This window comes from Rhipicephalus microplus, chromosome 9, assembly GCF_043290135.1.
Source record: "Rhipicephalus microplus isolate Deutch F79 chromosome 9, USDA_Rmic, whole genome shotgun sequence".
Classification (NCBI taxonomy): Eukaryota; Metazoa; Arthropoda; class Arachnida; order Ixodida; family Ixodidae; genus Rhipicephalus; species Rhipicephalus microplus.
Window position 1 is genome coordinate 3,225,940 of NC_134708.1, and position 27,203 is coordinate 3,253,142.

The 27,203-nt window shown below is 47.4% G+C and overlaps 1 protein-coding gene across 7 annotated transcripts in view; it reads left to right on the forward strand.

The window, feature by feature from the left end:
* LOC119163329 (transmembrane protein adipocyte-associated 1 homolog) overlaps nt 1–27,203 on the forward strand; it is a 148,384-nt gene that overhangs the window by 22,816 nt on the left and 98,365 nt on the right. For all 7 annotated transcript variants that reach the window (XR_012885952.1, XR_012885953.1, XR_012885955.1 and 4 more), the window contains exon 3: nt 12,778–12,910. Coding sequence is in view for 4 of the 7 variants with exons in the window: in XM_075872988.1 (XP_075729103.1) it covers nt 12,778–12,910 (133 nt within the window). In the remaining 3 variants the exon portion in view is untranslated. The remainder of the gene's footprint in view (nt 1–12,777; nt 12,911–27,203) is intronic.

The following is a 27,203-nucleotide window of genomic DNA, read 5'->3' on the forward strand; positions in this document are numbered from 1 at the left end:
TATAATCATGGGATGCATGTACATGATGACACATTACACTTATAGCATGCTCACGGCCATCTAGCTAGCTCAACGTATACCAAATTTGGTATTGTGTGACAAGAATGGACGACGATAGTAAATTATACGTATAAACATGATAATCATGATATGCGTTTTATGTAAAACATGGCTACATGCAACGCTCAAGGTCGTTTCGTTAGCTCCTCATATACCAAAATTGGTATAACGGGACGTAAATAGACGGCGAAAGCGAATTACGTGTCCAATAATGATAATTGCAACATGCGTGTCATGTAAAAGATGAATACATGCTACGTTCATAGCGTGCTCATGGCCGTTTCGCAAGTTCCACATTGTGGGGTCTCGTGGAGAAAACGCTCTTGGAGTGAACGGACACAGCAGACACAGTTGGAACAAACCAAAACAACACACAACTATTTAAGTACTTTTAGATTGATGATATCACCAGCCAAATTATTATAAAATTCATTGTGATCAATACGCTAAAACAGCCTTACACAAATTTACACAACACTCGAGAACATAACAAACACAAGAACACACTCAAGGCAGCTTTGCCAACACTTGACTTACCACGAGGGCTCCAGCGCGCAACCCGCAGTGCTGCCCACCGAGGACCCACCGCTAGAGACAACCGTTCGCGCCAACCGCCACCCGCCAAACAGGCTCAATCATCTCTCCCCTGCCACCACCAACGCTAGCCACCAAGCGTCACTGCCGGCGCCATACAATAACCATGGCGATGATAGTGGTGATAAACGCTCGCGAGCACGCCACCTACCGCTCGATAGTTGTCGCTCCTGAATGCGGAACAAGCAACTTTACGGGGAGGTGCTAACACAACCTCAGCGTATACCAAATTTGGTATCACGTGACGTGAATAGACGAGGGTGAATGACACTTCAAAAGATGATAATGATGGCACGGAAGTCGTGTGCGGCAGGATTTACGTCCACCTCGTAACGTTGTTCTGAATTTAAAGTGACATATCAACCTTCTTTATTCGTGCTTCACATATCATCGATTCCCACTGTGCGCACGATCTGCTGGTATTCCACGAAACTCGGCGTTCATACCCAGACACGGTCGTCAGCGTTCATACCCAGACACGGTCCCCGGGCTGGTACTCACCGAAGCTTCGTCGAAGATTGTAACGGCAGTCGTCGGTCGTGTGTGGGTGTTGATGCGGAGGCGGGCGAGTTGTCGAGCTTTTTCGGCTTGCTGGAGGTACTCACTAACATAGAGGTTTTCTTCGTTGGTGATGTTGGCTAACATGGCATCGAGTGTCGATGCCTGGGTACTTCTGTGGACCAACCAGTATGGCGTCATCTGTGCCATTTCTTGTACGGCGGTGTTATAGGCGAAGGTCACGTACGGAAGAATTGCATTCCACGTCTTGTGTTCAACGTCGACGTACATGGCCAGCATATCGGCGATGGTCTTATTGAGACGCTTGGTGAGGCCATTGTCCTGTGGATGGTAGGACATGGTCTAGAAGTGACTTGTCTGGCTGTACCTCAGAATCACCTGAGTTAAGTCCGTCGTAAAGGCCGTAGCTCTGTTAGTAATAAAGACTTCTGGAGCTCGGTGACGCAGGAGTATGTTGTCAACCAAGAACGTTGCTACCTCTGCAGCACTGCCTTTCGGCAGGGCTCTTGTCTTGTCATAGGAATCGAGGTAGTCGGTAGCTATGACGATTAATTTGTTCCCGTAATTCGACGGGAGAACAGCCACAAAGTTCATGTCGCTTTGCTGGAGCAGCCGGTGAGGTGGATCGATAGGCTGGAGAAATCCGGCTTGCCTAGTTGGCGGTGTCTTTTGTCGCTGACAGTCTCGACAAGTCTAAATTGTGGGGTCTCGATATGGCGCGTGCGCGCCACGCCACGCTCTTAGAGTGAACGGACACAGTAGACACGGTCGGTACAAACCAAATAACATACATACATTTATTTAACTAATTTATAACGATGATATCGTCCGCCGAATCGTTACGTCAATCGTAAGTAATACGCTATGACATCCTTGCACACTCCAAAATAAACCCAATAACATGACAGAAACAATAACACACCGACGGCGGTGGCGCCAATGCCTGACTTACCACGTGGGCGCCCCGGCGCGAAGGCCCGTGGTGCCACGCGCCGAGGACCCAGGATAGAGACAACCGTTCGCGGCAGCCGCCACGCGCAGAAGAGACTCTCTCAACTCTCGTCCGCCAGCAAGGCTCGCTTCCGCCAGGGGTCACTGCCAGCGCTACCCCATGATGATGATGACGATAGTGGTGCTCAACGCAGATACAACGCCACCTATCCCCCGGCGGTCATCACCCGAAATGCGGCTTTGGGGCGAGACACGTGCGCCACACGGCACAAACAACTTTACAAAGGGTGTCAGCACCCCCACATTCCCCCAACCTTAAATCAAACCATATCCCCAAAACAAGAAGATAAGCTATACAAGCTTTAACAAAAAAATGACATCACATGCCCATAATGTCCTTGCACCACGACACCGCCGCCGGTCGACACTGCTGCACTGTCCGGCTCAACTTCACCTCAGTACCGGCCCCGCAGCACCAACGTTGCCGTTGGCGCGACGAACCGTCGCTAGCGCCGACACGTCTTCCAGTTGCGACCAGCACTCACGAGGGCGCCGGACTGCAGGCAGTTGCACAGGTCCCAGGTGTCTCCATCGCCCGACCTCACGACCGCATTCCTGGCCAGCGACGCTGACGATGTGCAGAAGACAGCCGGCTGTGGATAGTATCCCTCCCGCTAAATACATCGACAACAACAAAAAAACTCGAAAGAAAACAATCGAGCAGATCCTAAGGATGAGAGCTTCAGGCTTTTCGGCCACATGGTACAATGGTCAGTACTGCTAGCTAAGACATCGGCGGCGGCCGAGACGCCCATCAACATAAAACAAAAATCACTTTTTTGCTAACTCGTGCATCGCACGATAAAGAAAGTGAGGGAAGCAGAGGGCAACACCTCAACGCCACGATCCACCTGGTTGTGCCACGTGCGACAGGCGGCTGCGCAGAGCCTTAGGCCTAATGAGTCGCTCGGCAACAACCGGCATCCACCCAGCACCCTGCCTAGGCGCAAAAGAGGCAGCCCCGAGGAGGCGTCCACTCTGTGAGGTGGCCCTATTGCTCGCCGCACACAGCAGTTTACCGAGCGATCGGCGTCTACCGCCTTGGGCGGTGTCATACGACGCCTTAGCGTCGAGCCCCAATACAAGACAGAAACGACGCTCGGCTCCCTGAGCCCAAAGAGATAGAAGAAGCTATTTACATAAAATCGGACCACCCACGAGGCTTCCGTACTCACTCGCTTCAAGCTCTAGGCCTTGCTCACCCCAGGATGCAGACCGCATGGCTCGCGTCCCAATTCAACTACGATTTTCAAACTAACACCATCAAAAAACAACACTTGTGAGCAAAAAAAAAAATAAAAACTCAACCTGCCGACGAATTCAAACACGTTACAAAACCAATCTCCTCGCTTCTCAATAAAGCACATCACCGACGCTAGCAAAGAAGTCCCCCCTAGGTCTACTACCCCGGCTCTAACAAAAGCCTGTGCCGAACCGCAAAACTGTTGTCCGATACTCCAAGAGCTCCACGTTGGGCAGCCAGTGTGGGGTCTCGAAATGGCGAGCGCCTCACCATGCTCTTCGAGTGAACGGACAGAGCAGAAGACGTGGTCGGTACAAATCAAACAACATACATTTATTTACCTAATTTATAACGACGATATCGTCCGCTGAATCGATACATCAGTAATGAATACGCTAGGACATCGTTACACAATAACGCGACAAACACACAGCATGACACACCCCAGGCAGCGTCGCTAACGCTTGACTTACCACGTGGGCCGCCATCAAGGCCTGCCTTCCACCCGCCACCACTCTCGCCCGCCACCAAGGCCTGCCTTCCGCCAGGGGTCATTGCCGACGCTACCATTCTACCAACAGTGGTACTCAACGCGAACACGCCATCTATCGTCTTACGGTCGTCACCCGAAATGCGGCCTTCGAGCGAGACACCTGTGCCACACGGTGCAGACAACTTTACAGGGGGATGTCAGCACCCACTCCTACAAGATATAACGAGTAACACCGGCGGCAAGTAGTGGCCAGTACTACTTTTCGTGTATTCTTGTTAGCGTACAAGAAACACCGAGGTGCCCAGCTGGGGGGTGTCGTGTAGGGCCTCAAAGACTTGTGGTCTCACGACTCAAGGAACCACAAAAAGGTGTTTGGCTCGAAGGGGTGAGAAGTTCTTTAAGAGAAATCAGTTTCACAAGAACAACTCCAGTCCTCTCTTAAAAACATTTGGAGCAGTTGTTCTGTTACCCTTGAGGTGTTCCACAAGGCTCCCGAGTTCCGGGTCGGCTCGCTGTCGCTCTGCGAAGTCATGGCAGTCGTCGTTCCCAAGAAGTCATTGTCATCTAGGTCGTCGAGTGGGGTTGAGTGGATGGGTGCACGGGACAGGCAGTTGGCGACAGAGTGTTTTCTTCCAGACTTGTAAGCGACGGTCACGTCAAATTTTTGAAGTCAGGCTCAACCGTGCGAGCGACCCGAAAAGCCATTTAAGTTGGCTGGTCAACACAAGACGTGGTGGTCGCTCATAACTTTGAAAGGCCTGCCGTAGAGGTAAGGGCGAAACTTAGATGTAGCCCAGATGACGGCTAGGCACTCTTTTTCTGTTGTGAAGTAGTTGGCTTCTGTCTTGGATAGCGACCAGCTCGCATAACTGAGGACTTTTTCACTTTTTCAAGTCCATCAATCTTCTGCACTATAACGATTCCAAGCACCGCGCTGCTTGCGTCAGTGTGGATTTCTTTGTTGGCATATTTGTAGAAGTGTGCAAGTATTGGCGGCGTCTGCAGGCGTCGTTTTGATCTTGAAAGTCTTTTTCTTCCAGCGTTTTCCACTTGAACTCAACGCCGGTCCTTGTAAGGTTGGTGAGTGGCTCAGCAATGCGGATTGAGTTTTTGACGAACCGCCAAGAAATTTCTTGGCGCTCAGGCCAAGAAATTAACGGAGGGCCTTCTTGTCAGTGGGCGGCGGGAATGCGGCGATGGAAGCTGTTTTCCGCGGGTTGGAGCAAACTCGGACTTGCTGATGATGTGACCAAAGAACAAGAGCTCCTCATACCTGAAGCGTCACTTTTCTGGCTTCAGGGCGAGTTCGGAGGCCTTGATTGTTTTCAGCACAGCTTCGAGGCGCTGAAGGTGTTTGTAGAAATTTGTGGAAAACACGATGATGTCCTCCAAGTACATGGGACACCTCTGCCACTTCAATCCTGCCAGTCTTGTATTCATAATGTGTTGAAAAGTTGCAGGTGCCGAGCAAAACCGAAGAGCATGACCTTGAACTTGAAGAGGCCGGCTGCTGCTATAACATGTCACGAATTTATCTCGGCAGCACTTGCAAGAGACTGCTGCACTGAGAGAGACAGGAGACGGGTGTGGGCAGGTACACTTTATCACCCTAAAAATAAAAGGCAGAAAATCGAAAGCAAGAACTACTACTCACATACACACAAAGTTACTCCAATACAGCATAAAAAAAGTCTAAGTTCGTTCTCACAGTTCACGTCAGTTTCTCTTCGTTGCCATGTCGACAGTTTGTCGAGTACGTCGTTGACGTCCCGCTCCACTTTTCACAGTCCCCGTCCGTTGGACCCGCCGAACGAACCGCTCGTTTTCATTGCCACCGTCTCGATCTTCGTCGTTATCTTCAGCTTCGCTGGGCTAGACTTAGCTCGTCATGGACTTCCTTGCTGACAGGACCACTCTGCTGGCTGGTGTGGGCTGCTATCATGCTAGTGCGAAGTGGTATAGCTGTCCACTAGGAACTGCTGGGCAAAGATGCAGCTAATCCTGGCAGCCTCACTCAGAATCACCATCGAGGTTGACGGCCACTTCCTGGGCGTCTCACGCCGACATCCTTCAGAAAAGAGTGGCTATGCTTTTCCCGTTGGTGCGGGGATGCTGGTTTTCCACGTCTTCGCAGTTCAAAGCCCCACAGCATAGTGCCAGCTAATTCTCCATGATTTTCCATCACAGCTCTGGTCGTGTGCCACGAGCATTTTCAGACCTATCTCGTGCGTTAACATGGTGCGTCTGTGCAACATCGATGTCTCGCACACATGCGCCGCATCCCAGCGCCCAGTTCGTGCCTCGTACCATCTTACTCATGACATAAGTACCATCTTACTCATGACATAACACTGTCTTCTCCCTGCCTGTCTCGTCGATTTCAATTTGCCAATCCAGTCTTCAGGTTTATCGATGCAAAGTACTTTGTGTTGTGCAGTTGATCCAGGGCGTCGTCTGTCCATAGAAGAGGATAAACATCCTTTTTTCTAATTTTGTTGCAGTGGCGATACTCAACTCAGAAACGTAGGGTTCCATCTTTTTTCTTCACTCTTTCTTCACTAACACCACGGGTGATGCTTACGGACTCTTGGACGACTGGGTGATGTCTTCACGTGCATTTCGTGGGCTTGTCTTTGTATGGCCTCGCGTTGAAGCTCTGTACAGGCTCTGGCACTTTTCTTTGTTATGATGCACTGTTTTGGAACTAAGGTTTGCCGAGTTTTCGATAAATACGAAAAAGAGTCCTTGTATTGCAGGAGCAGGGCCTTGAGCTGTGCTTGCTTATGCTTCGGAAGGCTTAGATTGACATCAAAAGCTGGACGAGGAGCTTGGTTCTTCGGAGTGCGTTGTGCAGAATCGGCAAGGGTGAAAGCATTTTTTGGTTTCCATAATATTGCCACAAGGCAGTAGTGGGATTGGGGCATAAAGCGGTAGAGGGTCCCTGGCTAAAAGAAAAGACTACGAAGTGGATAGAGACTGGTTCCAGCCCGCCAGTGCGCCAGGCATTGTCATCGCGTGTAATCGTTGTAAATATCTGTAAATATACGTTTTCTTGTAAGATTATTGGTGGAGGTGCGGGGTAGTGCCACAAGGCAGTAGTGGGATTGGGGCATAAAGCGGTAGAGGGTCCCTGGCTAAAAGAAAAGACTACGAAGTGGATAGAGACTGGTTCCAGCCCGCCAGTGCGCCAGGCATTGTCATCGCGTGTAATCGTTGTAAATATCTGTAAATATACGTTTTCTTGTAAGATTATCATCGATGTAGGCGATTGTCGTACTTTTGTTAAGGTGCCTGTATTCATGGCTGAAGTTTGTCATAATTACCTTCGATTTCCCATGACTTATCTCAGCGATGCCTCTTTCAAAGCAAATCTGGCAGCTAAGAAACAAGTGCTTGTTCCTTAGCTGCCAGATTAAGTGCCTTCGATGCCTCCTTCAAAGTATGTGGGTGCTTGGATGCCGTCGGAAACGATGCCGCTTGAGCAAAGCAAAATTTTGGCTTCGTCTTCCAGCTTCCAGCACATTCAGTGCGTGATTTCTTGGCGTTGTGGGGGTCGGCAGCATATTTTATGAGGTTAATGTTATTGACTCAGACCTCAGTTCGATGACAGCGCCGTGTTTACTTAGAAAGTCCTTGCCAAGTATCGCATCCCTGGAGCAATATTGTAGCAATATTGTAAGATTACAAAGCTTGTAGGATAAGTCTGGTTATTGCTTGTGATTCTTGCTGTGGAGACTCCAGTCGGCATTATTAAGTCACCTCCAACGGTTCAAATTTCGGGCCCTTGCCATGCAGTCTTCACTTTCTTCGGTTTTGTCACAAAAGGCACACTCACGACGGAATAGTCGGCTTCGGTGTCGACGAAAGCAGGGACGTGGTGGCCGTCGAATGTTACGTTGATTTCGCTGATTCTCGTGCGTTGCGGTTGGGTCGTGGCGTCAAATCATGGCTACGTCAGTTTATTTCACTGCTTCCTCGTTGCGTTGTGAGGTTTTCTTCGGACTGTGGACTTTGGATGTTAAGGTCCCTTTCGTCTTCCGGCGGGTGCTTTCGATTTTGTTGCTTCATCGTCGTCAGTGGTGGCAGAAGATCTTCAGTAATTCGTCGTACAGCTACCGCACTACTATCGGTTGCTGCCCTTAGTTTACCGAGTAAGGATTCGGAGATTGGCCTCGAGCAGTGCTGGCATACTGCCTGCGATGCTGTGACGTGTAGCGGCCCCCAACGGCGACCAGTAAGGTCTGTGGTGTGTCGATTGCGTTCCTGCAAGGTAGTCTACGATTTCGTGCGGGCGATCACCCCCACTGTGGGCACGGTGCGTTGACGTCGAAACTCTGTAGATCTATTTGTCGGTATCAACAGTGGCAACAGGTGTGGCCCTATTCTCGACAGTAGTAGCAGGGAGGTCGGTGGTCGCAAGCACACCACACATCGGTTTTCCTCGGAGCATTGCGTTGGTCGGTGGGTGTATGGTATGTCGTCGGTGGTAGTAGTGTCTGGCGGCGGAACTGTGATGGTGCGGCCTCTTGCAAGGGGCGTGGAGGAGGAGCATAGGGTTGGGCTGCAGCAGCGTAGCTCATGGCTTGCGGCTTGGGCTGTGTCAGTTCCTCGAATATTCCAAGTCGTTGCCGAACTTCCTCGCGGACAATTTCGGCGATCGAATCCTCTTGAGGCTGTGACCAAAGTAACAGCTTGCGCAGCCCCTCTCACACGATAGCTCTAATGGTCTCGCGCAAGTCGTCCAGGCTGAGGGCATGAGTTTCGACGTAGTTGTCTGTTGAAGAGTGACGGTCATACTACTTTGTGTGCATCTCAAGTGTCTTCGCGATTATCCTGGTCTCGGTGAGGAATTCGTCAACAATCTTGAGGGGGTCGTGAACAAGGCCCGCGAACAACTCTTGCTTTACACCTCGCATAAGGGACAGGAGTTTCTTCTCCTCAACCATGGCAGGGCCGGTGTGCCAGAACAGCCTTGTCATCTCTTCCGTGAAAATGTCAGCATTTTCCTCCATCAACTTCCTAAGGCCTGTCAGCAAAACCTCCATCAACTTCCTAAGGGGGAAAAGTTCCACCCATATACTGAAGTGATCCGTGATCACCAGCAAGAACTTGTTTCTGCTAGGAGTTGTGAGGTACGGGTGCATTACGTCACACGCCGCGATTTCCCAAAGAGTCTGACTGTTAATCGGTGTCATGAGGCCGGGCGAACGTCCGCCTTGTGGCTTGACGCTTTGGCAAACACGACATGGACGGGCGTAGCAAATTACATCCCGCTTCATGCCTGGCCAAGTAGCGAGGCGACACAACTTAGCTTAAGTCTCAGGGCCGCTCGCATGCCCGGCTATGCACGAGTCATGAAAATAGCGAAGAGGTGCTCCCCTCAGCGTACGCAGTATCACGACTTTGAATGACTCACTTGCGTCATCGCAAAATGGGATGTACCTCAGCAGGACGCCCTCAGAATCCAGCGGATATGAATCCAGCGCGCTCACAGCACTACCAGCTGTTGCCGAGGGCTCCGCACCGACAGCAATACCAGCTGCCCCCATGTGCGCGATGGCCTCACTACACCCTCCCCCCCGGCTTTTGGAGCCCATCTAACACCTTTCGATAAAATGTATCTTTCTCTTTCTGCTGAGCTTCTAACAGTTCCCTTCTGCTGAAAGCGATCCCTGCATTAATGACAGCCTCTACGTTGTTCACGCTTTTGCCTCAAACTAACGTTTGCTCCGCTGTTTGCGTTAGTGCGAGTGTCTTGCTCTCAGTTCGTTCCAAATCAGTCGCGTGACTTGCCTCGTGTCAGACTGGAGCACGCGATAGTGCGTCGGCCGCAGCATTGTTCTTACCCTTGCGACAGCGAACGGTGAAGTAACGCTGCAGCAGCAGTGCCCAATGCACCAGGCTGCCACTTTGTTCGTTTAAGCGCCTCAACCACGCGAGCCCCATGTGGTCAGCAATCGGTTGCAGGGAACCTCCATGCTCCTGAAGCAACATTGCTCCCAAGCCCAAGGCGCTTGTATCTGTTGAATCACAAAATCCTTGTTCAAATCGGGTAGCTGCAGCTGAGCTGTGTTGGTCAGCAACTTCGTGAAGCGACGCAGTGCGGCCTCCTGCTCTCGACTCCAAGCCTAAAGCTCGCCATTCCTCAAGAGATTCGTCAAAGGCGCCTGCACTGCCGTGCAGTGTAGAATGAATTGGCAATGAATGTTCACCATCTCCAGAAAGTGCCTCAGCTCACTGATATTATTCAACGATGGATAGCTGACTACACTTCATGCTTACCCTTATCCGGCAAAATGCGACCCTCGTCAAGCCTAAATCCCAATAATGCTATTCGGGTCACCGCTATATGAGCTTTGTTTGGGTTCAGAGTGATGCCCTCAAACCTCAGCCTTTCTAGAACGTCTCTCAAGTGGCGAAAGTGACGTTTTCGAGTAAACCCCTATGTCGTCTAGATATGCGTGTGTGTGCTGCCACATTGCGTCTCTCAAAACACAGTCCATTGGCCTCTGATACGTAGCGGGAGCTCCCACCACGCCAAAAGGCATTCTCCTGAATTGGAAAAGTCCTCTGTGGCATGTGAAAGCCAATTTCTCTTTATCCCGCTCGTCCATCTCAACCTGAAAATATTGCACGAATAATGTGCACGATTAATGTTCCCTATCTGTAGCTTGTCTCAATCAGCTACACGGGTTCGGGTGAATAAGGCAACAGGCTAGGTCAACAACACACTTTATTGCGATACGTTATCAATAACGTGTAAATGTCGCGAGGAGATGCTACAGAAAACAATGGTAGACGCTTACTCCTTGGTCGTTGTCGTCCTAGGCTCGCAGGGGGTTGTGGGTTCGACCTCCTTTTTTTCTAGGCCGTTGTCAGAGAGACCGTGCGGCCGTCCGCACACTAATTTTGTTCATCCTTTCGCAAGTTTTGTTCCATCCCTTTTCAAGAGGCTTTATTGACTCTCGAAGCGACAGTCGTGTTCCTGCAACTAGGCTGTCGTGCTGCCGTAAAAGGGAAAGGGAGGCTGGGTGCACGTGCTCCTTCACAGTTTCCAGATCTGCAAATGATGATTTGTGGAAGGTCGGTGGCTCCCTTGGCTCCTGCATAACGACCGTGGTGGGCTTTGGTACAGGCGCTGCCATAGTTGTCGCAGTCATGGTGGTGGCCTTGGGCTTGCGAGCGTTATCGTGCAGAGCCCCGTACTCTGGAGGTAGCCCTTGTTGCCGGCGGCTTGTTTGTTGGTCGAGGGTAGTGGGAATGTTTGTTTCACGTTTGGGGCTTGGATCTCGACTGGAGGGGGGTGTTCGGTATATTGACGAGAAGCACCTCCCCCAGATGTCACGGGGTCGTGACGTTGAAAAAGGTAGCAGACTTGATGCTCAGATGACACTGTTTATTCAGCCAAACTTGTGCCCATGAAACTAAAGGTTAGATTACAGCTATACACGGGTACCGATAGCGGTATACAGAGTGTTAGCTGTTGATCAACTGACAAGTGGTGAGGTGCGCCTGAATTTATACACATGCCATCAAATATCCTAGCGGTATCGTTAACGGCGACATAGGTTTCAGAATAATGTGTAATGTTTGTGAAGTGGGCTCAACAAAATGATCTACGGCAGTCCTGAAGCTTCTCGAATACTGCAGCCGTGATTTGCGCCGAGAATCACTGACAGTAAGACGGGGTGATAACAAAACTTGAGGAGGGAATGTGGAAATATCTTGGGGCCAAATCTGGAAGACAGTGGAAGAGCGATGCATACACTGGTGATTAAATTTTTGTGGGTTTAGCTTCTACCTCATAGTAACGAAAACTTTCTGCAATAAGATTTACGTACAAAAGAGTGAAGCAAGTTTCAATTAGATATAACTTGAACCAATTTGTTTTACACTCTGCAAACGTCGCGAATTTCAAGAACGTGATCCATCCAAAGCAGATCCGAAGCCTGTACTTCCCATAATTCCCATGGGAGTACAAGCCCCATTGAAGGAGCTCGCACCGACACTAGCGCCAAATTCCTTTCTCGGTGTTATTGTATGAAACTTCGTAGTTCTATTAATTTCTTGAAGAGAAAATACCTTTTGAAATTGGTCCTGTAGTGTGGCACGTCAAGCCGCCCATCATCACATTACTTTCATCACAGGGATCATATGCAGCAAAAGTAAATTAAGTTGAGGCATACTGACGAAGACGGTTCAGTTCATTCAGTGAGCAAAGTACCTTGCACTTTTTTCGCCACTTGGTAACACAACTAGCATGAAAAATTTGTGTACACGAACGTAGGTGAAGGGGATATGCTGCTCTTTCCTGGACCTGTGACATGAGAATGGACATGTGACTACATAACATAGCAGAGTAGGATGCAGCTCTCATGAATGAACCATTTGTGAGCCTATTTTTTCGTCACATCATTCGAACAGACGTCTGGCATCACAGATAGTGTTGAGAAGGTGAGATATGCCAGGAGAGAATAACGTGCATGTCTTATTGTTTTCGAAGATTGTATAGAGGCATTTTGATGAGAATTTGTGGGAATATATTGGCAAGCATCTTTATTTCATTTTCTTTTTTTAGCCACTGTTCGAATCATTCAAAATGTAGCTCTAGACAGCCACATGGCTTCTATCTTTCTATTTTTGATCCTACTGGCTAGGTGACCAAATTTACTACTAGTTTATTTGATACCATTTGCTGTCATCTGAAGATTAACATTATCACTAGGAGGATCAACTAGCCCTAAATTCTAATCCTTTGAAAGGCACCAGCAATGTGTTAAAGATGGTTTTACTGAGTGAATGGTTGTGAAGCTGTGTCAAGAAAGTGGGGATTTCATCTAAGCATGCCTTGGTGTAGGGTTCGCACGTGGGACCTCAGCATCCTGGTGCCTAATGTGCTCTTCCTGGTGTTCATGGCCCTGCGCTTCAACCGGGCACGGCTCAAGCTGCGTGCAACCAGTAGCCCCATCTTCTACACTTTTTACATCCTCGTGAGTCTGCCCAGAGGAGGCTCATCATCTTGCACATTTGCTGCATCCAAAAGCCACTTATTCAAGGGCGGAAAAGCTGTGCCAATGGGCCTTTTTCAGGAGACTCATCTGCACATGGGCAGCGATGCCGAAATGAAAACTGCCATGAAAAATTGTTGGCTTCCGAGATTGTTTACTGATGCGCAGTGAACAACTTCGGAGGCCACTGACCTCCAGTTTCAGTGATCTCCACTGGAGATGCTGTTAGAGACCCATTGTTCCACTTTGGCACAGTTCGCCCCCCCCCCCCCCCAACTGCGCCAAAACCGTGATATTTTGTGAAATTGTGCCATGCTGTATCAAAATGTCCAACAAGCCTCAGAATTTTCTCAGTTGCGCTAATTTCAGCTTGAAGGGGAGGCCACATTGGCCACCTGCAGTTAAGACATCAGCAACCAATCCAATTCAGGTGCGTAGACCCTAACCCTAAACTGGGGTTTAAAATATACAGACCAACCCATTTATAACAATACTGGTTTTAACAATATATTGGTTACAACAATGAGAATTTATTTTCAGGGGTGGAAGTGCTACGCCATTTGTGCAATTTTGCACCAATTTGACCTGGTGTGGCAAGCTGCGCCTTAACAGCAATTTGCGTCTGCAATGCCAAATTTAGTCAAGTTTTATCATCAACCGATCAACACGCGTGTGCTACACTAAAGACGTAACCACATCCATATCTAGTTCGGTCACGTCTGTTGGTTCTGTTTTACTAGTCACGTCGTATTTTGGTTCATGCATGAATTTTGTTAAGTTGGCGTTTCTTTGCATACTTCATTATGCAACTTTGTATATGTTTGGACAGCAAAGTTGTTAGCCGAATCATATAAACTGAAAAAAAAAAAAAATCAGTTTCACCGGCGAAGCGATGACTGCATTAGCAAGAATTTGTAATGTTGTAATGCTAACGACGCACGCGCTTCTTTTTATTTTTACTACCACACCATTACGCGTGTAACGCTGCCTTGAGCAAACCGCGTCCGAATGACTGGGAACAATCTAGATAATCTTAGAAGGCAGCGTCTCCTGTGCCGTGTGGCGCAGCAGCCAGTCCCACACAGAAGTGGCTCCTGGGCCGCACAGAAGTGACGTCACTTTAAAAAGTATTGTATAATACGTTAAACCTACAAAAGTATTACTAAGCAGGTGTTTCACGAGTCAATTAGTTTATATTTGTTATTCGAGCACACATCGCAAGCATTTTAAACACAGGGGGCGCCATGGGCGCTGCGGCTGCGATAAGTTAACAGTGGCAGAGATGGTAGCTGCGATTTGTGGTGGTTCAAACAACCTTATTGAAAACTCCAGCAAATTTGTGGCCTGAGCCTAGGCTGCCCTCAAAAAGGACCCTAGACCCTGTGTCGTCGCTTCCTCAAGGAATTGCTGGATTCCCAGTTGATCCTGGAGGTTGGAGTTAGCGGCGCCGTCCACCGCACCGCAGCTTCATCCGAGTGTGTGTGCCATGAAGTTTCTCAGTGTGAAGTATGGATTATTGTTGTTGGACGTACTGCATTTTCTAGATTGCAACGCCAAGCGTGGTGTTGTCGAAGGTGAAATTGTCCTTGCTGCCGAGCTTCGCGAAGGGCAAGGTCGATAATGAAATGAAAGCTTTTGCACAGTTCATGTATGATTGTCCAGACGCGCATGCATGAAACCCCAGTGTATCTGCGGACTGTTCTTACGAAGCCTGTAATCTTTGAAGGCCAAACCTATTGAATTGCAGGCTGTTTTGCTAAGTGGGAACACGTACAGCCGTTCTCATCCAGTGCTATGTAAATGCTCCCGTGCTGTCACAGGCCGTGCGTGTTACTCAGCAAGGCAGACAAGCCCGACTAGCTGTTTTGTAGTTATATGGGGGTGATTCCACGAGAGATCGACACAAATCCAAAAGTTGATATTTTAGATTTCATTGAGTATTTTTTATATTTCGTGCACCTCTCACCAGGTAGCCCGAAAGTCAACTTCGTTTTATGATTAACGGCATAACTTACGAGAAAAAAAATATCCAACTTCACCAACACGGAGGCACCAATTTCGTCACCTGTCATTTTCGAAAATTGCAGATGCTATAAAAAGACAAATATTTTTGTTTCAAGGAAGATATTTTTTACCTTAAATGCATGTCTAATGAAGAATGAATTCATACGGTATCAAGTTTGTAGACCTTAAGAAAATAGCTTTTAAAAATGTCTAATTTTGCGACAGTTTAAAATAAGTTACGTATTCCCCATTTTTTTTCTACGAAAGTAATGCAAGCAGCATTTTCAAACTTGACACGTTTTAAGGATATAGTGTGTTTATTAGGTACATATATTATTGCTGCCGTAAAGCAAATGTAAATTTTTATATATTGCCTCAAAGTTCTCATATTGGCAAAAGTGTACTTCACTGAAATTTGAATAATAAAGAAAACCCCATCTTCGATTTTTCTTAAAATTTCGTAAATAGACAAACGAAGGCCATCATACAGTAACATAGAAAAACATGTTGCATTATTTTTTTTTAGCACCAATATTCGTGGTACAAATCAGAGCTTTTTCGAGAATGTGCTGATAAGTTGAGAAATCTAGAAATCGGAATGGAAAAGCGTCAATGAGCTTCAAACGCGAGTAAATGTGACCGCATTTGGTGAAGAAAGGCTGTTTTAGCACTGTTACAAATACGTACCCATGAAAGCGCATTTATGCTCCTAATAACACAGCTCTAATGGAGGAAATCTTCGATACTGTAACTCAGTTGCAAAACATCTGTCTATATTTGCAGATAAACCCAAAGATGAAAATGTTTCAACGCAAGTGTTGGGCCTCGCTAGAAAAAGCATATGCGCTTGAAGTACCCTCACTGATATTTTGGTGGTGACTGCGTGAAACAAGAAATGCGCTCAAAATGGCTGCATCTTTTGCAGATCACATTTAGCAGTACGTGACGCTAACAAAACACGACCACGATCAGTGCCCTCAGATGTGCTTAGCCAAACATGCCAAGACCGTATGCCTGGAACACGTGGCAACGATTTCCACTGGCTCTTCTTAAACTGACGGAATGTTTCTAGCTTATCTGCATTTGCGCACAGCAGCTTGACATTTTTGAGCTTCGCGCTCATTTGCGCCACCATTTGGGATGCTCACATAATCACAGCTGAGCTTGCCGCTCCGAGGTTGTAGAGCATAGCTTGATGCTTTAGTAGGCCACCAACGCCGTCACAAGAGTTCTTGCCATGTCCTGTGGCCGAAAAAATCCACTTTGTTGATATATGATCTTTCTGACATAACTCGAACAACTGGTACTTGTTTTTGAAGTGACTGCATGCACCATCAGAAACATAAGTAACATGCGTATCAGGCTTAAGTTGTTCTTTCATATAGTTATTGATTATTTGTAGAGCAAAACAGGCATGTGCAGCATCATGGCATGTGTCATCACTGATGACGGCAAAACTTTGAATTGATTACTTCCTTGTGACGACACATGTGAATATAGACACCTGTCTTTTGTGCCAGTGATACGACTGTACCTCATTCGGTAAAATGGCTGTCCAATTTTCGGCGAAATCAAAGTGAAAAATGCAAGATTCTTTTTCTTGGTTCTCTTTCTCCTGGTGTATTGCTGATTCTTGAATGTATCTTATGTAATCATGGGTAATCCACGTCACGAACCATAGACTTAGCTCTCGCAGAAAAGCACTTGCCTGGGCTGTTTTTTTCACTAGATCGCCATTTCCCCATACTGCATAGGCTACCTCAATATCTTCAGGGATTCCTAAACATGTGGCTGTCAGAGCGTCCTCCTTAGCACAATAGTCACAATGGCTTAAAAAACAATCACTTGTAGGGGAGCTGCAAAGGCACAGTTCTTTCAAGAAGTCCGCCGTGTAGGCACCATCGGTGAAGTCTTGTAGGGCAGAAACACACTTCGTGGCGTTAGCACAGTATATACAAAGGCACACTTCGTGGTGTGGTGCAAGAAGAACCCGCTCCGGCCTCAGTGGATAAAACTTTGAGAGCCCAATCGACGTGTTCGGATTAGTTTCGCTAAAGAGAGGGTAAGCCTCTCGCACCGAACGGGTCATAAACCTTTTCGAAACAAGCTCCTTTTTTCCGTAAAGGATAACAGATACTACATCTTTTTTGTTGGGACTCTGCCGAGAGCAGCTATACTCATCTTTCGAGTAGTAAGCCATAGCTGCCTGGACGTCCATTGGGTTCAGCCGTGTCCTTTTTACCGCATTTGATGCTAACCATATCCCGTGTTTTGCACGCCAGCGTCGGGATCTGTATATTATGTGAGCTGACAAATTTGGTATAAGCGCTTGGAGTTTTCGGCGCTCTATATAGCTCGGCAACAGTGTCAACAAACGCATGCGCTCTTGATACGAAGAACACGCTTCATAGGCTTGCTTGAAGTTCTTGAACCACTGGGCACAAACACTGCATTTTAGATCTGATGGTTTAAAGTGGCGGTTACACACGTTACGGTGGCATTTCACGGTTACTGTAGAATTGCTGCTAAGTTGTCTTGGCTCTGCATGAACTTTGCTATTTTGCGCATGCAGCTTCTTCAGTCGCATATGTGACAATGCTTCAGGCGTGTTTACGCACCGCTCTTGACTTCTGCCTTTTTCTTCTTCCGGCAAAAACTCATCAGCTGTTTCAGCTGAGAAGCCATTAGACGAAGACAGCATATCTCTGAGGCGTCTGAAGCAGTTCTGGCAGACGTAGTCGTTGTTATGTGCATGGCGGGCAGCTTTCGGCAAAAACTTCTGGAGGGCAAACAGGCCGATGTCTTCAACCTTGCGGAAGTTTCTTTGATAAGGTATTTTCTTTTTATGCAACATGAGGTAATCTGAGCAAAAAACTCTATCCGGGCTGAAGTGGTCAGCCATCGCCACGCTCCTTGAGGCTCAAATTACTGGCAATGCAACTATGCGTGAAACCAGCAGCACGAAAGTGATCTATCTGTCGTCTGTTCCTATGTCTCTCACCTTTAATGAGAGCAGACGTAAAACAGCGTGCGCAAGTATCCACAGTGCGAATGCAAAACTGAAGTATAGTACGTTAAAACGAATTTCACAATGTTTTTGTCGATCAAATCTCGGGAGGCGTAATCTTTGTCCCTACTTTGAACCATATGATCTAAAGCATTGCCTTCGAGATGCGGCGCACAGCAATTCATCAAAACCGAAACCACATTTTCAACTGTGGTTTTGGTTTCGAAAAAGCACTTTTAAAAGCAAGTGTTGTTTTGTCTATATTAATGCTATTCAAAATACTTTATGCATTTTATTGTGACTGTTATATAAGATGATGTCATTAAATACAACTTTGGGTTTAAAAGTCTTCGTTAGTCTCTAACAACAGCCACAAGGGGGACGCACGATGCTCATTGGAATTTTTATTTTTTGCCTTGGTCAGGCTACGTCAGGCTTTGTTCTGCATTTGTTCCACGTGTCAACGCTACTAGGACTGTATCCTTAGGCCACCTGGATCATATCCCGACCAGCATAGGGAAGTGCAGAACACAGAAGGCGAGGAAGCGCAAGTTTGCTGGAAATCGCTACACGACGACGAGGCTGCCTACTGACACAGACGCCGGTATTTCGGCGACCGCGAAGAAGCTTGGGGACATAAACAAGGCGTACCAGGCTCCACTAGAGAATTCTGCGCTCCAAGAGAGCAGGATAATGGACATTGGTATTCTTTCTTCAGTGTTTTCATCGCTGGCATGTTCCGAATGCATGAACACAACATTGAAGCTCGAGGAACGCTCTCACCAAGGGATATGCTCGGCTTGTGCAGTCATGTGTACTGACTGTAAGTTCACGTGCCCATTTCATACGTCAAGAAAGGCGGGTCATGCCAATGAGAACAATTTATGTCTGGTTTACGCGATGCGCCAGTTAGGAAAAGGGCACACTGGTGCGAAAACTTTTTTCTAAGTGATGAACATGCCTGCTCCTCCACATCACTCCACCTACGACAAATTATCATCTCGGCTTTCTGCAGCGGCAGGAGAAGTGGCATCGAAGTCGATAACTGATGCTGCTGTGGAAGTTCGTTGTGTTGTGGAGAGTGCCAAATGTGGTGTTTCAGGTGATGGCACGTGGCAGAAGCGTGGCCATTCATCTTTGAACGGTTGTGTGTCTGTGATTTCTGTTGACACGGGAAGGGTTATTGATGTTGAGGCCCTTTCTAGTTCGTGTAAGTCTTTTAAAACCAAAAGCAAGTTGAGGCAAGATAGTGCTTCGTACCAGGAATGGAAGGCAAACCACACTTCCTGTCAAGCAAACCATGAAGGAAGTGCTGGCAGTATGGATTGGTCTATACCGAATATTTGAAAGGTCGAAAGGCAAAAAAGATTTGAAGTGCCTGCAGTACTACGGCGATGGTGATTCCAAGAGCTATGCCGCTGTCAAAGACATGTATGGAAAGAACAGTGTGCAGAAACTGGAATGTATTGGGCATGTCCACAAGCGTGTTGGTTGCCGCCTCTGAAAACTGAAGAAGACAGTGCGTGGACTCGGTGGTGGGGGAAAGCTCACTGATGCCTTCATTGACTGCCTGCAAAACTACTATGGCATCGCCATAAGGGCTAATGTGGGGAACCTTTCTGCAATGAAAAAAGGCTACCCTTGCCAGTCTTTTTCATTGCAGCTCCGTTGACAAGCAGCCGAGACATAGCCTGTGTCCACTTGGACCGAAAAGCTGGTGCGGATACCAAAGGGTCGAAGCACTCGGCCAAGGGAAATATGTACACAAAGGAGGACTTCCAAATGATGTGCTCAACAAAGTTAAAACTGTCTACAGTGTTCTGTGCTCTGATGAACTTCTAATGAAGTGCCTTCATGGAAAGGCTCAAAATGCTAATGATTGTTTCAATGGTCTAATATGGCAGTGGGCACCTAAAGAGGTCTACGTAAGCTTGCCTACAGTAATGTTTGCCTTGCATGATGCTGTGGCACACTTTAATAATGGCAGTGTAAGCACCCTAGATATCCTGAAGCAAGCTGGCATAGAACCAGGGTACCACACGACGAAAGCTTGCATCGCCAGAGATCACCTGCGCATGCAGAATGCTAAACGCAAGTCAGCGGATGGGACAATACAGGCCAGGAGGAAAAGACGAGCAGCTACCCGAACAAAAGGGGACTATAATGCTTCGCAGAAGGACCCAGCTATGAATCTGGTGCATTTTAGGCCTGCATGCGAAGATTGTGACCCTTTTTACAAGCTAGGAAATCTTTGTTTACGCTTTTCTGAAAATAACAATTTGCTCCAAATGTTGCGAAGCAAACTTTTATAACGTATTTCTCAGCGTATACTTTAAACTGAAATTTTGCACAATGATTTACAACATATATATCTGTGCAGTGAACTATAATAAAAGAAATCCATCGGATATTTTTCAGTTCATAGCTGAATTCTCCAACAGGTTCAGTCTAAATTGGCTCCTTTTCCCCGTTTTTTTTTGTTTTTTTAGCATTACTTCTTTGATATTCACTGCATAATATTTATTCTAGTTTACTGCATAGCTCCAGCCATTAGTTATACAAATGTCAAAGCTTTACTGAATAAAGCCACCCATTAGTCACTTATCGCAGCTGGCATGGCTAGCACTTTTAATACAATTTTTGACAAAGATTGCCTCCCAATAATTAAATATTCAATATTTTGCCCTGTAAATAGCTGGGTAAATTAAATAAGACATTCTGGTTTTGAGGAAAAAGTTATTTCAATGCTGCCTGCCCTTAAAAAAATTTTTGTTTTTGAGTGGCCTATCATCTTAACAGCTTCAATTAAAGCTGAAAATTCATCTCTTTCATTGTTTATGCTCCTGCAATTCAGCAGAAGAATATAATTTTCACAGAACTAGACTGGCTTAGGGACTTCTGCGAGGCCACATTCACCATTGGATCATCGCATACAAGCGTCTGCCCGTTCAAAAAAAGGTAATCGTACTTAAGCGTAGCTTTCATGCCATCCTGCTTTTGTGTTTTTGTATATACCCACAAAATCTTTCTTTTCTTTCATACTGCTTTGAAGAAATCTCCGGAAATGCTAGTCACAGCGCTCTCCGACTTTTTTGCGTTGCTCTGAACATGCTGTTTTTCTTTAAAAAATGATGGGTGTGCTCCTCCCAGTATGAAAACATTTTAATTGGTGATCTCTTTCTATTCTGACAGCGGGAACATCGAAGAACAGACATTCAAGATCTTACTCTGCATTTGGCTCGTCGGTACTTTTGTCCAGTATACCGTGAAAATGAGGTTGCACCTTTTGCAATTTTCAAGGTCGTCAACTTTTGGCATTAGAGACTTCATCGCTCATGCTTCAGTTTCACATTGTACAACATGCTCTGCAACAGGCGATTTTATTTTGTCTAGTATTGTGAGTTTCAAGAGATTTGATTCGATCACCCATATCATTTATAGAGAGCTTGTTTGCAGCTTGAACAGCTTCAATAGCACTTCCTTAATTATGCTTTGACATGCTGCAGTGTTGCCTCAGTGGAGATTCACCTCTACGTCGCCATATAATAGCATAAGTAAAAAATAAAAGGAGTAGCAAGCGAAACTGTTTCTGCGAACAGTATTGCGGGCATGAATGTGACAGAACGCAGTCAAACAACTTCTTTGGTGAAATCGGCAAGAAAAAGGGGAGCAAAAAAGGTGGTTCTGAATAACTAACCTGCATAAGCAGTAGAAACAGTGTGAAGGGTACTGCTGCAGCCTTGCTGGATATTCCCGCTTTATGAAGCTGACCATTATCGTCAAGTCGGTAAATTACTCGGAGTTTCACCCTGCGGGGGCGTCTGCGTAAGCAGGCATTTGGTGTGGTGACACCGCATACCTGAGCCAACATGGGGGGGCGGGGTTGACTCCCTCTCACGCGTTGCCATGCGTGGTATAGCCGTGTCTGGAGAATAAGGGATTCTGGGGGTTGAGCCAACACCAGGTGATTAGGCCTTTAAGCCCCCCCTTCCCAACTAAACATATCATCATTACTTTGAGAACCAGCAATTTACGGGAATCCATTGAAGCTGGCTAATATTATCTTTAGTCCGACCATATACCCCATTCTCATCAAGTGTCACCTCTTTGGACATGGGTTCCAGAGCTGCAGAGGGCACACAACATGTCAAATGTGCATTCAAAGAACACTTGTCTGACAACTACGCCTCTGCAACCTGTTGTGTGAACTGTGAAGGGGACTGTCCCGTCTACTCACGATCATGTCCCCCATAAAAAAAAAAGTGAATGGAATAATATAACTGAAAATCAAATTCAACTTGTCCTTCCAAGAGGCCTGCTAACGTTTTTCTTCGCCGATGTGACATGCCGGGGCATCGCGCCACATGTTTCTGCACGTCCAAGTGTCACAGAGTGTGTGACCGTGGTCATGCCATCAGTGCCCCCGCTGAAGCAGCCTGTACTGCTCCACCACGTGACAAAAAAAGCTTCCCCCCGTGTCTGCTAGACCCCCGACCACTGCAAGTGCAGTGACGTCCGAAACTTTTCTAAACATGCCTGCCCAGCAGGTACCATCTGCCACTGCACAAGAGGTGATGGATAAAAGTCCCCACTCCTTCGGCACCTCAGACGCTGAAGGATAGGTGCAGCTCTTTGGAACGCAACAAAAAAGAAAAACATCGAATTACAGGGTCCTCAAAAGCCCCTGCTGCATAAGGTAGCACTCTTTGTATACGCAGCATCCTACAATTTTTAAATGATGCGCATACTATAGTGGAACGTCGGAGGACTGCTCAGAAACGTCGAGGATGTCCAAGAACTTTTACACGAACATTCACCAAATGTGCTGTGTGTGCAAGAAACACACCTGAAACCAAAACACACTAACTTCATACGCCATTATGTTATTTTTTTTAAAAGACCAAGATCATGCTGTCGCATCATCCGGTGGTTTTGCTGTTATAGTCAATAAAGGGATTGAATTTCCACACCTACCGCTACAAACATCCCTTAAGTTTGGGGAAATTGAGGCTGGCCCACTGCCTTTGCATGGGCTTTCCCGCCTTTTCTGCCGTTCTCATGTCTCGACATGTCTGCCCTCCTTTGCTGTCTGCCGCGCTGGGAAGGGCGAAGTGACGTTTAACTCCCTCACCCGGTAGCGGATGTTGACTGTGGCGCTGCGCGTGGATCCTCCCGAGAAGTTTTCGCACGCTGCGTCAGGGGCAGGCAGTACTCTCCCGGACAGCAAACGGTGAGCCACGCAATCTTTTCCATCCGTCGACTCCCGTCGTTCGGGGCTCGTCGGAAGTGTTCATGTGTATCTTATGTTCCTTTTATCTAATAATAAGTGTTATTTGTATTTTATGTTCCTTTGGTGAGATATTGAATGTCATTTTGCTCTGTTTTACTTTTTTTTTCGTGTTTTTATGTCGTCTACCGCGAAGAGAGCTGTGTGTAACCTCCAGTGTCGGTGGTTGCCGGGAGAGAGACGAAGGACGCTTTGCGCCTACGCTCGCGCAGCTGTCGGCGGTGTGTGTGCGTGCTTCTGTGCGTGTGTAAGTGAGCGACGCTTCAGTGCGAGCCCGCGAAGAGTGCGTCATGGCTTCCCCCCATCGACGCGGACACTGGAGGTGCTGGGGGGGCATTGACCCACTGACGTCAGACCGTCTGGCTGTGCTCTGCTCTCTGCCGTCGTCGAAGAAGCCCTGCTGCCTTTCCCACCATGGCTCCTGCGCGAGGCCAGCTGAAAGCAGCTATATGCTGCCGGCCAACGCCAGGGCGCCTCGCAGCCAGTTCTGGTTCGGCCTCCCTGACAACTGGAGAGGCCCGGCTTCCCGCAAAGTCCACCTCCGTCATCGAGCCAGAAATGCGGGGGCCTCCGAACAACAACCGAGGCAGTGTTCGTCGGACTCGCGGCTTATCAAGAGCAGCAACGAGCCATCAGTGAGCCCCCTCCCGTACCTCTGACCTCGCACTTGGGCATCGCACCCAGCGGACACTGTCACGCCCTTCCGCCCCTCCACGCAGTGGACGCTATCCCGCTTCAGCACCACGAACACTAGTCCCACTTTTCTGTGCTCCCTTCTGCAGTTATTTTTATAGTGTCATGTGTCTATTTTGTTATTTATGTTTTTGTTTCTCCTTTGTAATCATATTTTTTTAAGCAGCAGTAGCAGGGCTGGACTGAGGTTAGCTGCCGCTCATAGCAGTGTTTTTTTAACTGCATGGGTGACGTCCGGCTGCCTTTTGCAGACCGGTAAAGGGCAAATTTAGGAGAGGGGGATGTGGGAATTGAGGCTGGCCCGCTGCCTTTGCGCGGGCTTTCCTGCCTTTTCTGCCGTTCTCATGTCCCGACATGTCTGCCCTCTTTTGCTGTCTGCCGGGCTGGAAAGGGCGGAGTGACGTTTAACTCCCTCACCCTGTAGCGGATGTTGACTGTGGCGCCGCGCGCGGAGTCTCCCGAGAGGTTTTCGCGCGCTGCGTCAGGGGCAGGCAGTACTCTCCGGGACAGCAAACGGTGAGCCACGCAATCTTTTCCGTCCGTCGACTCTCGTCGTTCGGTGCTCGTCGGACTTCGCTGACGGCGCCTCGCGCCCGAGGCGAACGCTCACCTTTTGTTGCCCCACTGCGTACTCACGGCCGAAGGGCGGTACGGTGTCCTAGTGCGTGGCCTAGCTACGCCGACCCGTCTCCCTCCGAAGCCAACACGAGCGCCTTTGCCCTCGCTTGAGCAACCGGGCCTCGGTCTCGGTGTCTCCGTGGATCACCTTTACCGCGGAGACGTGTTTGTGGCACCCTCTGTAGTACTTTGTGCTCGTGGCGTGGATAAGCCTATTTGCTTTCCCGCCGCGCCTTTTGCAACGGGCTGTACAGCGTTTGGTGTTGCCACAATAAAGTGTTGCGACTTTGAGCAGTATCGTGTTCTCGCCACGGCGATGGTTAACGTGTGCCCTGCGGCTCGCTAAGACCGGACCCACGCTGGTGGCCGTACTCCTTCGGGATACGTGTACACCACAAGGTGGTGGCTGATCGAGCAGTTCTTTTGAATAAGCTTGTCACCATCTGCTCTCTTCACGTACCCCCCCCCCCCCCCCACAAATGTCTTGAAAAACATGAATTCCAGTCCTTAATAAGCCTATCTTTTCCTAGTAGACTTCAACGTACATGGTAGCCTCTGGGGTGACTCTCGCTACGATGTGCGAGGTTGCCTTATTGAACACTTCTTTTTTCCATCCTGCGCATACCTTCAGAATCGAAAAAAGCCAGTATATTGTAACATCGTTAACAATGCCTACTCGTCAATAGACCTGAGCATAACGTGTCCATCACTCCAGCCTCTACTTAAATGGAAAGTCATTAATAATCCATATGGAAGTGACCATTTTCCTATAGTTCTCAGCACATCAATGGCGAATGCATATCCTTCACAGGTTCCCAAATGGCTCACTGACGAAGCCAATTTGGAACGGTTTCAAAAAATGACTTGGACTGACAGGGGGGTGTTAAGCATAGAGGCTGCTGTCGGCTACTTGACAGCTTTTTTGATTGATTGTGCAACGAAATGTATTCCACAAACATGTGGACCTTCAGGTAAACGACGAGTCCTATGGTGAAATAATGAGTGCTGGAATGCACGCAAAAAACAAAATAAAGCATGGAAGTTGCTTAGAGACTCACCGACATTTGAGAATCTTATAAACTCTAAGAACATTAAGTCGCAAGGCAGAAGAACATGCTGCCAGGCGAGAAGGGAAAGTTGGCATAAATTTTTATTGAGCATTAATTCATACACAGGCGAGTTGAGAGTCTGGAACATGGTTAGTAAGGTGGCAGAAGGACAAGCACACTCAGTTTCTCTTGTGAACACACAAGGCGACAGTTTGGAGGACCAGGCGAACTTTTTTGTGGTGCCTTTCGAATGGGTCGCCTTCTCATCGCACTGTACGAAAGTGTTCCGATACAAAACCCGAGTCGAAAAACAGATGTTAGAGTGCAAATTCACAACAAACTAGGCATACAATGAACCTTTCTGTTTGGTTGAAACTACAAGCCTCACTCACATTCTGCAATAAATTTACTCCAGGCCCCGACCATGCAACATTTGAAATGTTAACACTTGTCCACTGAAACCCGAAACGCCTTCTTTTGCTCTATAACGCGATGTAGTTTTCCGGCAAGCTATCCTCAGCCTGGAAGGAAGTCATTGTTACCCAATTCTAAAACAAGGCAAGGACCCGTCCTCGGTTTCCAGCTACATACAGTAGACTCTCAGTAAACGGAAATCTGATCAATGGAACAGCTTTCTCTGATATAATTGGTTTCATACTTGAATTCTGCGACCCACTTCACCTATCAATAAACAGAACTTTTAAATTAAACACATTATTCTGGTCCCTTCGGGTTTCATTTAATGTAGTTGTCTTTGCAAGGTCTTTAAGGAAATGATAAACAGGCGACTAATGTACTTCCATGATGGTCTACTTGACCAGTGTGGGTTTTAAAAGTTAATCCACCATCTTGTCCGTATCGAGGCACAAATTTGCCTAACATTTTTTTTTTCTTTCTGTGTTCTTTAATGTGGAAAAGGCCTATAACACTTCATGGCGCTTTGGCATACTCCGAAACCTGTCATATTAGGTTTGCAGGGTAGCATGTTAACAATCATCGAAAGCTATCTGTGGAACCGGACATTCTGTGTTTAAGTGGGCATTCTCTTTTCCCAAACATTTGTCCGAGAAACAGGAGTGCCACAAGGAGGAATTGAGTTGTACACTTCTGATGGTCACTCCCTACACTTGTCTCTCCCATGCAATTTGTTTTACTGCATATATGTACATGATATCAAAATTGTTTTTTTTAATTGTAACTTTCACATCTATGTAACAAAAAACTTCGCAAACACTTGTTTGGTCCCATAGCCTAACTGGCTAGTAGAGGGACCAATTGTGTGACATACCTACATACTTGCGCAAGCAATTACACAGCGACAAAGGACATCAAACTGGACACAATGTTTAAAAATAGAAAAAAAAAACACATGATTGAATTATACAAAGAAACATAGCACAGAACATAGCTACTTATAGCACAGAATAATAATTCAAATTGTTCAATCTCTCAATGTTCAAATGTCAGGGTAAATTAAGTTTGAATGAGGTTTCTCAATGGGCGGAAGAGAATGGCTTTAAACTGAACACACAAAAGAGCACTTGTGTGTTGTTTAGCTGAAATAATGGTTTCAATCCCGACTCCGACGTTGACCTGCATGTTCAACGTCTGTCTGTA